The sequence below is a fragment of the Lynx canadensis genome, chromosome D2, assembly GCF_007474595.2.
Source record: "Lynx canadensis isolate LIC74 chromosome D2, mLynCan4.pri.v2, whole genome shotgun sequence".
Classification (NCBI taxonomy): domain Eukaryota; kingdom Metazoa; phylum Chordata; class Mammalia; order Carnivora; family Felidae; genus Lynx; species Lynx canadensis.
The window spans coordinates 57,065,642-57,080,882 of record NC_044313.2 but is presented as its reverse complement, the minus strand read 5'-3'; the positions used below and the strand labels follow the sequence as shown (position 1 = coordinate 57,080,882).

Sequence of the window (15,241 nt, the reverse complement as noted above, 5' to 3'; positions counted from 1 at the left end):
ATGGGCATTGAGGAGGGCGCTTGTTGGGATGAGCACTGGGCGTTGCATGTAAGTGATGAATCCCTGAAGTCTACCCCTGAAACCAATATTGTACCGTATGATAACTAAGTAGAATTTAAACTGAAATTTGGGGAAAAGAAAAAAAAAGAATGTCTCCCTGATAGGGTTGCTTTGAAGGTTAAATGACATTCTTGGATATGAAAGTGCTCGTTATACCGTGAGCCATAATATAAGTCTAAAGCATTATTCTAGCATTTAGCATTCATTACATTCCTCTTTTGTGCCAGGCAACTGGGTGAGTTCCTTTCCCTAGGGAACTCACGTGTTTTATCAGAGGAGGTGGACACATCAGTAAACACCGTGTAGGGTGAGGAATGTGAGAGTTGAAGCGTGTCCCAAATGCTCGAGTAGCAATGTAACGATTATTGATTATTGCACGGTCTTGCTCCCGCTCACCCATTCTCTCCCCGGCAGGCAGCCTGATCTCTCGGAGACACAAATCTCATTGCTGAATAGTCGTTGAAGTCATCCCAAGGCTCGCTGTGCTGTGGGATCAAGTCTAAGTTTGTTAACGTGCTTTATAAGATCCTGCACAGTTCAGCTCCTGACAGTTTTTCTAGTTGCCTCACTTTTTACACTGTGCTCGATCCACACTGAGTTTATTTCTGTGCCTTGCACGAATCCCCCTCCCTTGCCTTTAGCCTGCACACATGCCCTTGATTGTGCCTGGGTGCACACTCCGACATCACGCCTCCGGGAAGCCTTCTCAGTAGCCTCCCCCAGTGATCCTGTGGCCGCTCACACACACTTGTGTCGTGACTGCCTCTCCCCCTCCAGACTGTGGGTGCCGTGACAGCAAGGACTGCCGATCCGGTGCCAGCCTTGAGGCTAGAACAGAGTGTGTCTCCTCCTAGGGCCGGGATTCTGGCAATTTCTACTTTAGCTCTCTGTGGTTTCTGATTGCTCCGACCTGCATTGCTGTATCACAAAGGGGAAAGGAGAAAGTGGTTGCTGTAGAAGAGCTTGGGCGTGGGGGTGGGGGCAGGGTTGTCTCTGGCCGCAGAGGACACTGGGGGACTCCTGCCAATGTCCTGATTGTTCGTGAGGCAGGAGACCGGCAGGGCTTGGGGGAGAACAAGGCAGGGAGACCAGAGTGAGAAGAAGGCTGTCCAGGCCCAAAATATGCAGAAATGACCTAGGGCTGGGGACTCCATGTCCTTGAGTCAGGACGTTTCCAGCCACCCTGCAAAGTGAGCACGAGATGCCATTCTCAGAAACAAATAAGCATCAAGGTCTTTTCAGCCTCATTGGGTCATAAATCTTGTCTCTCCACCCACCGGAAGCCTTCTGTGTGCAAGGCTGCGTGCAAGGCACTGGGAGGTCAAGGTGAATGGAGCAGACGCTGTAAAGGTGACAGGTGCAGAAAGCTAGGGTCCAGGCTATGCTCTGCAGAGAGATCAGTGCCGAGGGAGGGGTTCTCGCCAGTCCGAGGAACCCCAACATCTGCAGGAGGAGCTGAGATTTGATCTGCACCTGGAAGGATAGGTGAGATTTAGATAGCTGGGAAGAGATTTAGATAGCTTTGCAGTGGGAAAGCCCAGGGACCCACCAGAAATGGTGGAGGTGTTTAGGCCAGAGTTGAGAGAGCATGAAGCCACACCTGGAGAGTGTTGGGTGCCTTGGACGTGGGAGGACATTGCAAAGCTTTGAGCAAGAGAATGAACCAACCAGGGTTGCATTTTAAGAAGGTGGATGTGGCAGTGGCATACAGGATGGGTTGGGAGGGAGGGAGACTGAGGATGGAAAACCATTACGGTGAGTGACTGAGGAATCAGGAATCAGGAATGAGTCCAGACACATGGCTGTCAGGGCTTCGTATTGCCAAAGAGTCACCGAAAGAATGAATGGTGGGATAAGGCGACTTAGAGCTGAGCACATCAGAGGTGCCCGGTAAATACTTTTTGAGGGAATAAATGGGAAGATACTATGAAGGAAGAACAACCAGTGACAGACACTTCAAGGAGCGTGAGGTTAGGAGCTTTGTAACTTTGAGGAGAATGGGGAGCCCAGGAAGGGCAGCAGGTTGGGTCAGTCCTTGGAAGGACTTGGGCATATGGTCACGTTGGCCCTGGCCCATGGGCATGGGAGCCTGCGGGTTGTCTCCATACCTTCTGGGGATGGTGGGGTTGAGGTCTCTCTGCTCTGGGCTTGCTGCCCCATGTCCTGAAGGATTCCAGCCCTCTGGCCTCTGTTTCCACCTACCTAGAAATCATGCCCAAGGAAACCCACCAGCACCACTGTCTCCCATAAACACCAACAGCTGATGTTTACTGGGCACCCTCTGTATTCTCAGAACACAGCACCTCCATTTCATCTGATCTTAAAACTCACGTCTGTGAGTGAGGCTCTATTTATCATCTCAGTTTTTCAGTTGAGGAAATGGAAATTCACACAGCCGTTCAGTGATGGTGCTGGGATTTGAACCCTGTGTGGCTGGCTCTGGCACCCTCATTCTTAATCTCTGTGACACTACTATCCATTTGAGGACGAGCCAGCCACTTTTCACAGAGGGAAGGAGTCATGTGGAGGAAGACCTGGGGCTCAGTGCATTTGCAAGACTGCTCTGAGCAACATGGCTGATGGCGTTTGAATGACTTCCCATCATGTGGTCAGAGTTTGTGGGATCTGGATTGTCTTACACAGGCGGGTACCTCAGCCTTGACCTCACTCTCCTTCCTTCTCATCCTCCCCCCAGATTGACAAGTATCTCTATGCCATGCGGCTCTCCGATGAAACTCTGATAGATATCATGACTCGGTTCAAGAAGGAGATGAAGAATGGCCTCTCCCGGGATTTTAATCCAACAGCCACAGTGAAGATGTTGCCAACGTTTGTAAGGTCTATTCCTGATGGTTCAGGTGAGTCTCTCACCCAGAGATTGGGCTGTGAGGGCTGAATTCTCTGTGAAGACATCCTTCCTACTTTTATTCATTTGTTCATTCATTTACTCCTTCACTCGGTCGTTCATTAACGAATTCATTCGTTCATTCCTCCGTCTGTTCTCCCATCCATCCTCCACCCATCCGTTCATCCATCCATCCATCCATCTGTCCATCCATCCATCTAACATATGCTTACCTACCATGTGCCAGGCACTGGGGATACCGTGGTTGGACAAGGCTGGCCTGCCCTTGTTGGACTGACAGTCTAGTGGCTTATGATAGGAAGGCATAGTGTATATGGATCTTACAGATGCTGTGTGGGTTGCTCTTATGTCTCTAGAACATGAAAGGCTCCAGAACAAATGAAGAGTTCGTTTTAGGGAAATCTCTTCCTCGGGGCACCAAGACCTCCCTTCAGAGAAGTAGCAATCCCAGTGGCCAGGTGGGGAGATTCAAGTCCCCATCTAAAAAATTTTTCTAGATGCTAAATCAAGGGAGCCCCTAAAGCAGAGAAGTGTCGAGGGGAGGTAGAATTGAAGGAAAAAATTCCCCTGTCAGTGTGCATCTGTGGGGTTCATGTCCCACAAGGGGGAGTTGGGAGCTCCCTGTGGATTGTCAGTACCCCTTCCCCGGAGCAGTGGCCTTAACTCCTGTGCTTGGCAGAGTGGAGGCTGGGAGGGCACGGCTTGGCACGCTCGGTGGAGGCTCTTCTGTCTGGCAGGGGCGGGTGCTGGGCCTGGCCCAGCTTGGCACACCCATGGGAATCCTGCTCTGAGTGGTGTTCTGTGCTCTAGCCTGGGGCTTACCTCCTGCGTACGAGAGAGGGAGAGGGATTGTGGAGAAGTCAAGTTTCTCTGGGGGTTGTGAGTACACACCCTGAGACCGTGGCCCTCACACACGCCTGCTGTTTCTGCCCTGCTCTGGAGGCGAATTTTTTTTTTTTAATGTTTATTTTATTTTTTATTTTTGAAGGAGAGAGAGACAGTGTGAGTGGGGGAGGGGCAGAGAGAGAGGGAGACACAGAAGCCGAAGCAGGCTCCAGGCTCCGAGCTGTCAGCACAGAGCCTGACGCGGGGCTCGAACTCACAGACCGCGAGACCATGACCTGAGCCGAAGTCGGACGCTTAACTGACTGAGCCACCCAGGCGCCCCTGGAGGCGAATTGAAAGCCTCGATTTGGAGCCTCTAGTATGCAGCCTGCAACGTGGATGTCAGGAAAGCTGCTGTTGCTGTTCACAAAGGACGGGCAGGTGCGCAGGTTGTCGGAGCAGACTGGCCACAGTGGGAAAGGCCCCCTGTGCCTGCAGGGCTCTTTTGAAGTCCCGAATGAGATTCGGCTGCTGATGAAGGGCGGGTGCTCTGCTCTGTGGCCACAGGTGGGGCTTGCTTCCTGTACACATTGGCATTCGGATCTCTTGCGTTTCCTATTTGAATCCCATTCCACCTCCATCTTCTTGTTTTCCTTGAGGTATTGGTACCGGCAGTTTTGACCTTTAAATAATGACTGAAGAAATTCTGGTCCTCGGTAATGGGACTGTGGTAGGCCCTGGGTTTTGTTCTCATAGCTCTGGCTTTGTGGTTCGCTCCTGCTTTCTCCCAGCTCCGGATGGCACCCACATCTGGGAGCATTGAGCCTTTCCAGGGTTAGTGGAGTGCTGTGGGAGAGGCATGGCTGTGCCTGCTTCCAGCTAAAAGAAGAGGGAGGGGAGGTAACGGGGGTGTGGGCAGTCCCCGAGGGCTGCTGCTCTGACTCTGCTTGGGAGAGCTCAGAAGGATACCTGATGCCCGCAGGGCACCTGATCCCATGTGACTGGCCCAGGGCTAACATATCCAAGGACCATGTCATTCCAGGACCGAATGTCAGCAGGCAGTGCTCTCCCTCACCCTTTCAGAAACCATTTCCGGACTTGAGGGTCTTTAAAGGGTGATCCAGCTATGCTCGAGATCTAGCCGTTTGCCCCCATCAGCGACTTTTCAAAATAAGGCCCAGAATTCAGACACGGGTGGGAAAAACATTGCGCAGGCCTCTCTCAGACACTCCTAATGGTTGCCAAGACGCTTAAGGCCCTGAGCAGTCCTGCAGGAAAGCAATCTGTTTAACCTGGCTTACCTGCCTTTCCCCCTCACCTTTGATCTTCTCTTCCGTATTTCATCTATCTTGAGACACTTTTTAATTTGAATGTCTCCGAAACCAGCGGTGCATTGTGCTGTCGTTGCAACTTAGAAAGCATTATTGGCGGTGTTCATTCTTTCTTCGTGCTGTGTAAAACAATGATGTGTCTGATGGCAGTGTCCTAAGCGCGATGACATGTGTGGTAGGTAGTACGCCACGCGGGGGGACGCAGTCCTGGGGTTTGTTCCACGGGAACCAGCAGCCTGGGCCCCATACCTCCCTTTGAGTCTCTCTGTTCTCCAGTGTGGACGGGGCCAACTGTTTAGGGCCTCTGAGAAGTGCTAACCGAAGGACGAGGAGGTGAAACCAAAGTCCTGAGGGACGAGGCCCCCCTTCCTGTGTGGGGCCTGCGTCTGCCCATTTGCACTCAGCACCTCTCCCTGCCTCACCCGTCCAGCCCTGCCCCCACCCCTTGTCTTCTGGCTTCTGCTGGTGGCGGGCGGTCCTTCGGGCAGACCTGCAAGTCCTGGGCTGGCAGCCGTGCCTCTCCAGTCCTTGCCTGTGGCACTGCATGGCATTTTCCTCTCACAGGGATCCCGGTCAGATTAGGCCCCACACTGAGGACCTCATCTTAACCTGATTACATCTGCAAAGACCTTGTTTCCAAATCAGGTCTCATTTCCGGGTCCCAAGGGTTAGGGCTTCGGTGTATCTTTTTGGAGGACACAGTGCAGCCCTAACACATCCTATAGCCTTTCTCCTTATAACTGTATCTTATATTCATGGTTGGGCTCAGTTCATATGCCCCGGGGCCCACACTGCATTTGGAACGGACCCCACAGCCCCACACAGCGTTGACATTGATGCCAAGGCCTCGCATACCTGACCCCAGTCCACTCCTTGCCCCTTTGTGACAGAAGTGCTCCGCTGTCACCTCCCTTGCAGTCCTTTATCAACCAAGAACCAGGAGGTCCCTTGGAGTAGCCAGAAAGCGGGTCTCCTGGATAGTAAACCACGGCGCTGTTCCCTTTTTAAATGTTAATCACTGCTTCATCTGTATAATTAGCCAGCGACAGAATTAGCGGTAATCCCAAACCACTGAGGGATAAATTGGACTCAGCGAGGTGGAGAGACACCCCTGTCTGTTCAGGGTGATGTGACTTCCAAGAAAAGGGAGAAACAAACCTTTCCTTTTCCTGCTGACCTTGACCCTGGGGGACTGGACGCAGTGTCTCGAAACTCTGCTGATTTTTTGGAAATGTATCAGCACATTTTTATTATTTGTTTCTCCTTTGGACACTTTTTATGGGCAGTGGTTTTTCTTTAATTGCTCTTCAGTAATCTATACGTTAAATTTTTTTTTTTTTTAAACCCTAAAGTGGCTTTCAGCTGCCGCGTATCCTTTCTGGAATAGAAAAGGTATGAATAATAAATAAAAGAAGGAAGATCCTGGGGCGCCTGGGTGGCTCAGTCGGTTGAGCGTCCGACTTCAGCTCAGGTCGTGATCTCACGGTCGATGGGTACGAGCCCCGCGTCGGGCTCTGTGCTGATGGCTCAGAGCCTGGAGCCCACTTCCGATTCTGTGTCTCCCTCTCTCTCTGCCCCTCCCCCATTCATGCTCTGTCTTTCTCTGTCTCAAAAATAAAAATAAACATTAAAAAAAATTTTTTTTTTTAAAAGAAGGAAGATATTGTTGGAGCCTTTTTACTTTGGTGACTTAGCTAAACAGAAGTCCCTTTTCAGAGCTGCCAGTCCCGGGGATAGCTGGCCCTCTGTGTCTAGCTTCCCTCAGAAGACCTGGCTCACTCTGTGTCTCGTTCATGAAACCTCCCCTTTTTCTCTTCTTATTTATTAGTAAGGATACTGGGAAAATACCAATTTGATTGCAAGGCTTTTGAGGGTAAATTGAATTGAATATATTTCCCTCTTTCTGCCTCCTAGTTCCAAGCAGGCTCTTTACCCAAAGGATAAGTTAGAAAATCTTTGATTTGTGGTGTGTTCACAGTTAATTTTTTGGACCCCCAGGTATACATAGGACTACTCTCTGGTCAAAGGAAAGAAAATACTCTCTCTGTTCCCATGGCATTTGGGCCGTTGCTTAGCTTTCTGTCTCTGTTCCCTTCTCTGGAAAGAGGATTGGATCATCTCAGAAACTCTCTCCCTCTGTGAAATCTGCATGTGTAGCATTCTGGTGGGTTTTTGATAAAGGTGTAGAACTCCCATCAAGTAGCTGGATTGCAGACCAGGAGGGAAAGCCCTTGTATCTCACGTAGTGGCTCAATTTGTTCGGCAGGGCAAAGGTGGGCATTTCATGAAGATGGGGTTTCTGTTTGCCCTGTTCTCCATCCAGTGCAGGCCTGGGCTCGAGAGAGACATCTGTCCCCATGTTTGTTTCCCATGATGTGCGGGGAATAGTGGCAGTCACTATAAAGTGGAGAGTTGCCAGGGGACCCTTCAGATGCCTTGTTTAATGAGCCTTCTCTGGAAGAGTGGTTCTCCTGGGTTCAGTGGGAGTGGGAAGTGTGGGAAGAAGTTGCAGGTAGGAGGCAGCAGGGGCAGGAAGTAAGGTTGAGGCCAAAGATTTGAAGAGGTAGTTGGAGTGGAGCCCGGTGCTATAAAAAGAAGCTGAACTGGAGCACCTGGGTGGCTCAGTCTGTTAAGCGTCCGACTTCGGCTCAGGTCATGATCTCACAGTTCCTGGGTTCGAGTCCCTGTCTGGCTCTGTGCTGACAGCTCGGAGCCTGTAGCCTGCTTCGGATTCTGTGTCTCCCTCTCTCTCGGCCCCTCTCTCACTCGTGTGGGTGCGCGCACTCTCTCTCTCTCTCAAAAATAGAAAATAAACATTAAAAAAAAAAAAGAAAGAAAAGAAGCTGAACTTGAAATTAAAGAGGGGGAGAAGTCCAGAACACTGGATTAATCTCTGGCTCTGCTGCTCACTATCTGTCTGACCTTCCAGGAGTCAACTTCTTTAAGCCTCCTGTTTCCTCATCTGTAAAATGGGCATGATAAGCCTCCTTTCCCTGCCTCACAGGGCTGTGGAGGATCAAGTGGAAATGCTTTGGGAACTGCAAACCACCATGAGCCTTAACAGTGGGTCCTCGTCCTCCTTCACACGGTTGCCATCTCCTAAGTAACTTTGTAAGAGTTCTTTGGGAAGGCCCTTCCCAGCTGATGCCGTCTTTCCGGGGTGTCTTTTGTCTGGCAGAGAATAGGACCAAACAGACATGCATTTGACCCAGGCAGTTCTTTTGAACTAGCAGCAAACGCTGGTGGCCTGCTGTGTGCAAGACTTAGCACTGGGGGAAGGAAGTTAGCCTGTTCAGTATTGCCCTTGGCTTCAAGTTGCTGATCACCCAACTGAGGAAGATAAGACATATACACGTAAAAAATAACGGGCGTCAAATATATTTGCAAGTGTATGAGCCGCGGAGGAAAGGGAGGGGCTCTGGCCTTGCCAGAGGGGTAACTGCGAGCAGGTCGTTCAGCTGGATGGGTTGGAGCTTCCTTCTCCATCCACCGAGAAGATGAGTTAATATTTGTCCCGTGTCGCCTGAGCTGCAAATATGATTTACAGAAGGAGGTGCCGGCTGCCATTTGTTTTAGCGATCATAAACACACCCTGGAACCGGGGTCATGCTCAGGGAAGGATCGGGAACTGCACTGGGCTTGACAATGACCCCTTGTAAACTGCCTTCAGAGAAAGGCCACCCCGCCCCCCCCCCCACCGAATCTGTCGACTCCCGCTTGCAGGTGTGCCGAGTGTCCAGTATTGAGTGTTGTCTTGACATCTCAAGGCCGCCTTTTCTGGTTGCCGTCTCTGACCCTAACCTCCTGGGGCCCTGTTGACCTGTGCTTGTTAAAAAAAGGAGCCGTGGAGAGCTGGGGTGGACAGACCACCGTGGGAGGCTGGGATGGGGCAGAGCTGCAGAAGTGGGGCCCGGCCCTATGTGCCCTAAGACCAGATTCCTCCCGGATTATCTTATCGGCAGCGAGGTCATTTTCACTTACCCTGCTTGAAAATCTTCAGGTCTGGGTCCTGCAGAGCTGCTGCCTGAAACCTGACCCCTTCCTGCATCAGAGGCTCAGAGCTCTTACTTGCTGTGTTGACACTGACACCAATAAACAGGAGCCCCCCCCCCCCCCCACAGGCACCTGGAACTTGAGCGCAAGAACCTGCCTTCACGTAGGCCTCTGAGTCAGCTGAAAATGAGACTTTTGACCAGGCCAGCGACCGAAAAATTGGTCATGCTATTTCTTTTTGTAAGTTACGATGTAAAAATCCGTGTAAGAACAAAGCAGAACAAAACCAAAAGCTGCAAGGAGTCATGGATGTTGAGGAACCCCAGCAAGAAAGGTAGCCGTTCTTACCGTGCTAAAGCCTCACTCCACTGTCGTCAGCCGTGGAGATCCTCGTCCACGAGGTCTGTCCAGCAGGCGGTTTGAACCAATGGATATGAATCTGAGCTTTGGATTCACGTCCTGGCTCTGCCGCTTACCGGCTGGGTGCTCGGGCTAATCGCCTAACCCCTCCCAGCCTTTACTTGCTTACCTGCAAAATGGGGATATCACAGCAGTACCCACCGCAAACGCTTGAGGGAGTTTAAAATATGCATATGAAGCACTTAACACCTGGAGTGCGGAAAGGCTCGATGCATGTTAACTGAGGGTCAAATAAAGTACTTTCGATATTCTAGTGATCATCCTCCAGGGAGGAGCTACCTCATGCTGGAGCCAGTTTTTTTTTTTTTTTTTTTAATTTTTTTTTAACGTTTATTTATTTTGGGGACAGAGAGAGACAGAGCATGAATGGGGGAGGGGCGAGCCAGTTTTTTTTAATTGGGTAGCAGTGAGCACCATGGGGGTTAGGGTTCTGATGGGAGCTGTAAGACAACTCTATAAACAGGGGCACCTGGCTGGTTCAGTAGGTCGAGCGCGTGACTCTTGATCTCGGGGTTGTAAGTTCGAGCCCCACGGTGGGTGTAGAAATCACTTAAAAATAACACCTTGGGGCGCCTGGGTGGCGCAGTCGGTTAAGCGTCCGACTTCAGCCAGGTCACGATCTCACGGTCCGTGAGTTCGAGCCCCACGTTGGGCTCTGGGCTGATGGCTCACTCAGAGCCTGGAGCCTGTTTCCGATTCTGTGTCTCCCTCTCTCTCTGCCCCTCCCCCGTTCATGCTCTGTCTCTCTCTGTCCCAAAAATAAATAAATGTTGAAAAAAAAATTAAAAAAAAAATAACACCTTAAAAAAAAAAAAAGAAGAAGCAAAGGAAATTGTAAACTGGTTTGAACAACCCACAGAGTCAGGGTCAGAATTCCCTACAAATCTGTGACCCCCTACGTCCCACATTCTCCCTTGGTCTGCTGCCTTTGGACCATAGAAGCACTTTAAGACCAGTGGCATCGTGTGGTATATTCACATTATGGACTCTAATTCAGTCACAGAAAGGGATGAGGTGCTGATACCTGCTGCAACACAGTTGAGCCTTGAAAGCAAGTCACGTGTAGTAGGTGAAAGAGAAGCATCCACCAGTGACCACCTGTTGACATGAAATGTCCAGAGTAGGGACATCTGTAGAGGCAGACAGCAGATTCATGGTTGTTGGTGGATAAGACGGGTTGGCGGGAAGGGGAGAGTGACTGCTCGTGGGTACAGAGTTTGTTTTGGGGATGCTGAAAATGTTCTAAAATTAGATGGTGGTGATGGTTGCACAACTCTGTAAATATACTAAAAACCACTGGATTCTACACTTTATTTTTTTTATTTATTTATTTTTTAAACGTTTTTTATTTATTTTTGGGACAGAGCGAGACAGAGCATGAATGGGGGAGGGGCAGAGAGAGAGGGAGACACAGAATCGGAAACAGGCTCCAGGCTCTGGGCCATCAGCCCAGAGCCCGACGCGGGGCTCGAACCCACGGACCGTGAGATCGTGACCTGGCTGAAGTCAGACGCTTAACCGACTGCGCCACCCAGGCGCCCCTGAATTCTACACTTTAAAACGGGTGACTTGTAAAGAACTGGAATGAAAACAAAAACTTAAAAAAAAAAAAAGAAAATGGATGAATTGTATGATATATACGAATAATTCTCCGTAATTCTGTTATTTAAGAAACCAGCCAACCAGTGGCGCATCACTGCTTTGTGCTTAATGAGCAATAAGCAGGGGTGCCTTGAGTGAATGAATGAATGAATGAATGGGCCACCAACCCCCAATGATTGAGCAGCTACCAAGCATTTATTGAGCTCCCCTGGGTGCCATGGATAGACGCACAGAAGCCCAGGTTTTTCCCTCCAGGAACTTGGAAGGGTAAGAATGGTGAAAATTCAACCATTTGGTTCGTTCATTGACTCCTTTCCCACCCGTATTAGTCCAAGTATTTGTTGAGTGTCAGACACCGTTCTACGTTCCAGAAATAGAGCAGTGTGTCAGCTTACAGGTTGGTGGAATCAGATACAAACGTGCATCAAATACAAGCTTTTTTTTTTTAACTATTACCTTAAAAAATAAAATAAAAAACCCCAAGGGACCCAGAATAGCCAAAACAATCTTGAAAAAGAACCAAGTTGGAGGACTTTTACTTCCAGGTTTCAGATTTTACTACAAAGCCACGTTAATCACAACACCTTGGTACTGACACAGGATAATAGATCAGTGGATCAGAATCGAGAGTTCAGTATGTCATTTATGTCTCAAAATTGGGGAAAAAAAAAGAATTGAGAGTTCAGAAACCCTTTTTTGGTCTCTTGATCTTTGACAAAGGTGCCAAGACTGTTTAATGAAGGAAAGAACAATCTTTTCAGCAAATGGCACTGGGACAACTGGATATCCACATGTTAAAGAAGTAGCTTGGATCCCTACCTCACACTATAGAGAAAAATCAACTCAAAATGGGCCAAATCCCTACATTTAAGAGCTTAAACTGTAAAACTCTTAGCAGAAAACCTAGTTGCGAATCTCTGTGACCCTGGATTTGGCAGTGGCTTCTCAGATATGACCACAAAAGCACAACCAACAAAAGAAAATAGATACGTTGTACTTTGTTAAAAGGAACAACTTTTATGCTTCATAAGTCACTATCAAAAAAGTGAAAAGACAACCCACAGAATGAGAGAACATATTTACAAGTCATGTATCTGATAGGTGCTCACGTCTAGAACACGAAGAACTCTTACAACTCAACACTTAAAAGACAACCCAAGTTTTCAAACAAGCCAGGGGATCTGAATAGACATTTCTCCAAAGAAGGTGAAAAATGGCCAAGAAGCACCTGACAAAAGGTGCTCATTGTCATTAGCCAGAGACATGCAAGTCAAAATAAAATAAGATGATAATTAGTACTGAGGATGTAGAGAAATTGGAAACACCACGTATCACTGGTGGGATGGAAGCTGGTGGACCTGCTTCAGAAACCAGTGATGGTTCCGCAGAAAGTTAAGTATTTGACAGAGCAACCCTTCTTCTAGGTGTATACCCAAAGGAGATAAAGACAGGGCCACACAAGAACTCGTGCAGAAATATTCATGGCAGTGTTATTTGTGATAGCCAAAAGGTAGAAACAACCCCATCAACAGACAAATGGGTAAATGAAATGAGGTACATCCATACGGTGGATTATTATTTGGCCATGTGACAACATGATGAACCTTAGAAATGTTTTGCTAAGTGTAAGAGGCTGGTCACAAGAGGCCACCTACTATGGGGATTCCATTCACAGGAACTGTCCAGAAAAGACAAATCTGTGGAGACGGAGTATAGATTAATGGTTGTTAAGGACAATGGGGAGAGAGGGGCTTGCTTGAGAAGCAGTGAAGGATTTTCTTTTTGAGGTGATGAAAGCATTCTAAAACTGGTTTGTGGCAATGGTTGTATAACTGGATATACTAAAAAACACTGAAAGGGCGCCTGGGTGGCTCAGTCGGTTAAGTGTCCAACTTCAGCTCAGGTCATGATCTTGCATTTTGTGAGTTCAAGCCCCGCATCAGGCTTTGTGCTGACAGCTCAGAGCCTGGAGCCTACTTGAGATTCTGTGTCTCCCTCTCTGCTGCTCCCTTGCTCATTCTCTGTCTGTCTTAAAAATAAATAAACATTAAAAAAAATAAAAACCACTGAATCGCATACTTTAAGTGGGTGAATTGTAAGGTGATTTATATCTCCATAGTGCTGTTACCTAAAAATGGAGTATTATGGATGCTTCCCTAGGAAAATGAGATCCCAAGCAGCCTTGTGTTTATACTGCTATAGGACTGAGACTTTAGGGGACCAGTGGGGCTCAGGATGTCAGGGGTGGCTGTCCCCCCTGGTGTAATATACATTAGGACAGTGGGGATCAGTAATAAAATTAACAGATTTTAACCAATATTTTGGAAGCGTGTGTGAGAATAACTAATGAGAAACAAGGTGGAGAAAGTTAGATGGTGGCTTAATGGTTTGTGACCCTTCCCATGCCACGTCCCTTGCTGCTGTCTGGTGGCCTCAGTGCACAGTCTTATCATCTGTAAGACAGGCACACACCAGTTACTGCACACATCAGACCTGAGGGATGTAACTATATCAAGCCAGTTACTCTTAAGTGACGAAGAGGGACTTCTGCTAAAAACATTCCCTGGGTGGAAACAATACAAATGTCCACTGCCAGGTGAATGGATAAACAAATGTAGCTACATACAATGGAATGTCAGCCTCAGAAAGGCAGGAAACTCTGACACCTGTTACAAAATGAACCTTTGAGACACTATGCAGAGCGAAATAAGCTGGACACAAAAGGACAAGTATTGTGTGATTCCACTTCTGTGAGATCTTTAGATGAGGCAAATCTGTAGTGACAGAAGGTAGAGAGGTGGTGACCAGGGGCTAGGGGATGGGGAGTGGGGAGTGACTGTTTAATGGTTCTAGAGCTTCAGGACCCTGTTAGGGGTGATGAAAAGTTTTGGAGATGGATGGAGGTGATGGTTGCACAACATTGTATTTAATGCTACTTAAGGATGGTTGCAGTGGTAAATTTTATGTTGCGTGTATTTTGCCACAAGTAAAAAAAAAAAATCCCCCAGGGGAATAAGTGGAGGTGTGAACTCCATAACGTGGAAGGAACTCAAGGCATGGGGTGGACCTCAGATGTGGGGTTTTCTCTGAGTTGAAATGCTGTTTTTATTTTTTTTTTAATTAAAAAAAATTCTTTTTAAGTTTATTTTGAGAGAGAGAGAGAGAGAGAGAGAGAATCCCAAGCCCTGTGCTGACAGCGCGGAGCCCGACGTGGGGCTCGAACTCATGAACCATGACATGAGCTGAAGTCGGATGCTTAACCGACTGAGCCACCCAGGTGCCCCATGTTTTTATTTTTATTTTATAGGTAACAGTGCTGTCTGGGAGGAAGGATAGGGAATTAGAGAAGCTGGAGCGAGGCTTTGTACAGAGCTCAGCACTTGTGTTCCTCTGCGTGGAGCTGGCCTGCTGCATGCCAGGCTGGGAGGGTTTCCCTGGCCCACTTTCCAGCCAGGGCAGTGGTTGGATGAGGTTTGCATGGGGGATGCAGACCCTGTCGAGAAGCTGGCAAAAGTGCGGGGTCTTCCTGTGACGTGAACCTGATGCGATACCTGTTGTCTCCCTAAACAGAAAAGGGAGATTTCATTGCCCTGGATCTTGGCGGGTCTTCCTTTCGAATTCTGAGGGTGCAAGTGAATCATGAGCAAAACCAGAATGTTCACATGGAGTCCGAGATTTATGACACCCCGGAGAACATCGTGCACGGCAGTGGAAGCCAGGTGGGTCCCCGCTCCCTTCCCATCAGCCCCAGTGCGCTCCCATGCAGGAGCCAGACCCCCAAGCATTGGTATCTGAGTTCCTGGAAGGAGTCCCTTGTAGATTCACGTGGAGAGGGGCTCTTGGGTGGAAGGGTGTGACCACCTAAAGAGAGTCCACCATCTGGGTAAACTGGGACTGACACCTCTCGGGTCACTGGGACTTGCACAGTGTGGAAGGTGTGAGGAGGGAGCCCGGCAGCTCTGTGGGTAAATGTGTTCATTCTCTAAGGATCCTGGGGTTGGCTCCCCAGCGCAGGTTTAGCAGAGCCCGTGGGTGAAAACGCCCCTTCTTCCAAGGCATTGGCCTCCTCACCCAGCTCACCAGGGGCCCAGGCCTCCCCGGGTGTGGCTGTCACTTTGTGCGGCAGCAGGCATTTGAGTTCATG

The 15,241-nt window shown here is 48.9% G+C and overlaps 1 protein-coding gene across 2 annotated transcripts in view; it reads left to right on the top strand.

The window, feature by feature from the left end:
- Positions 1–15,241, top strand: part of HK1 (hexokinase 1) — a 71,394-nt gene that overhangs the window by 17,920 nt on the left and 38,233 nt on the right. Inside the window, exons 2-3 of one of the 2 annotated variants that reach the window (XM_030334162.1) lie at positions 2,756–2,918; positions 14,668–14,816. In XM_030334162.1, coding sequence (XP_030190022.1) covers positions 2,756–2,918; positions 14,668–14,816 — 312 coding nt within the window. Of the gene's footprint in view, positions 1–2,755; positions 2,919–14,667; positions 14,817–15,241 lie in introns of those variants that run through there. The other variant, XM_030334163.1, reaches the window with a different exon arrangement.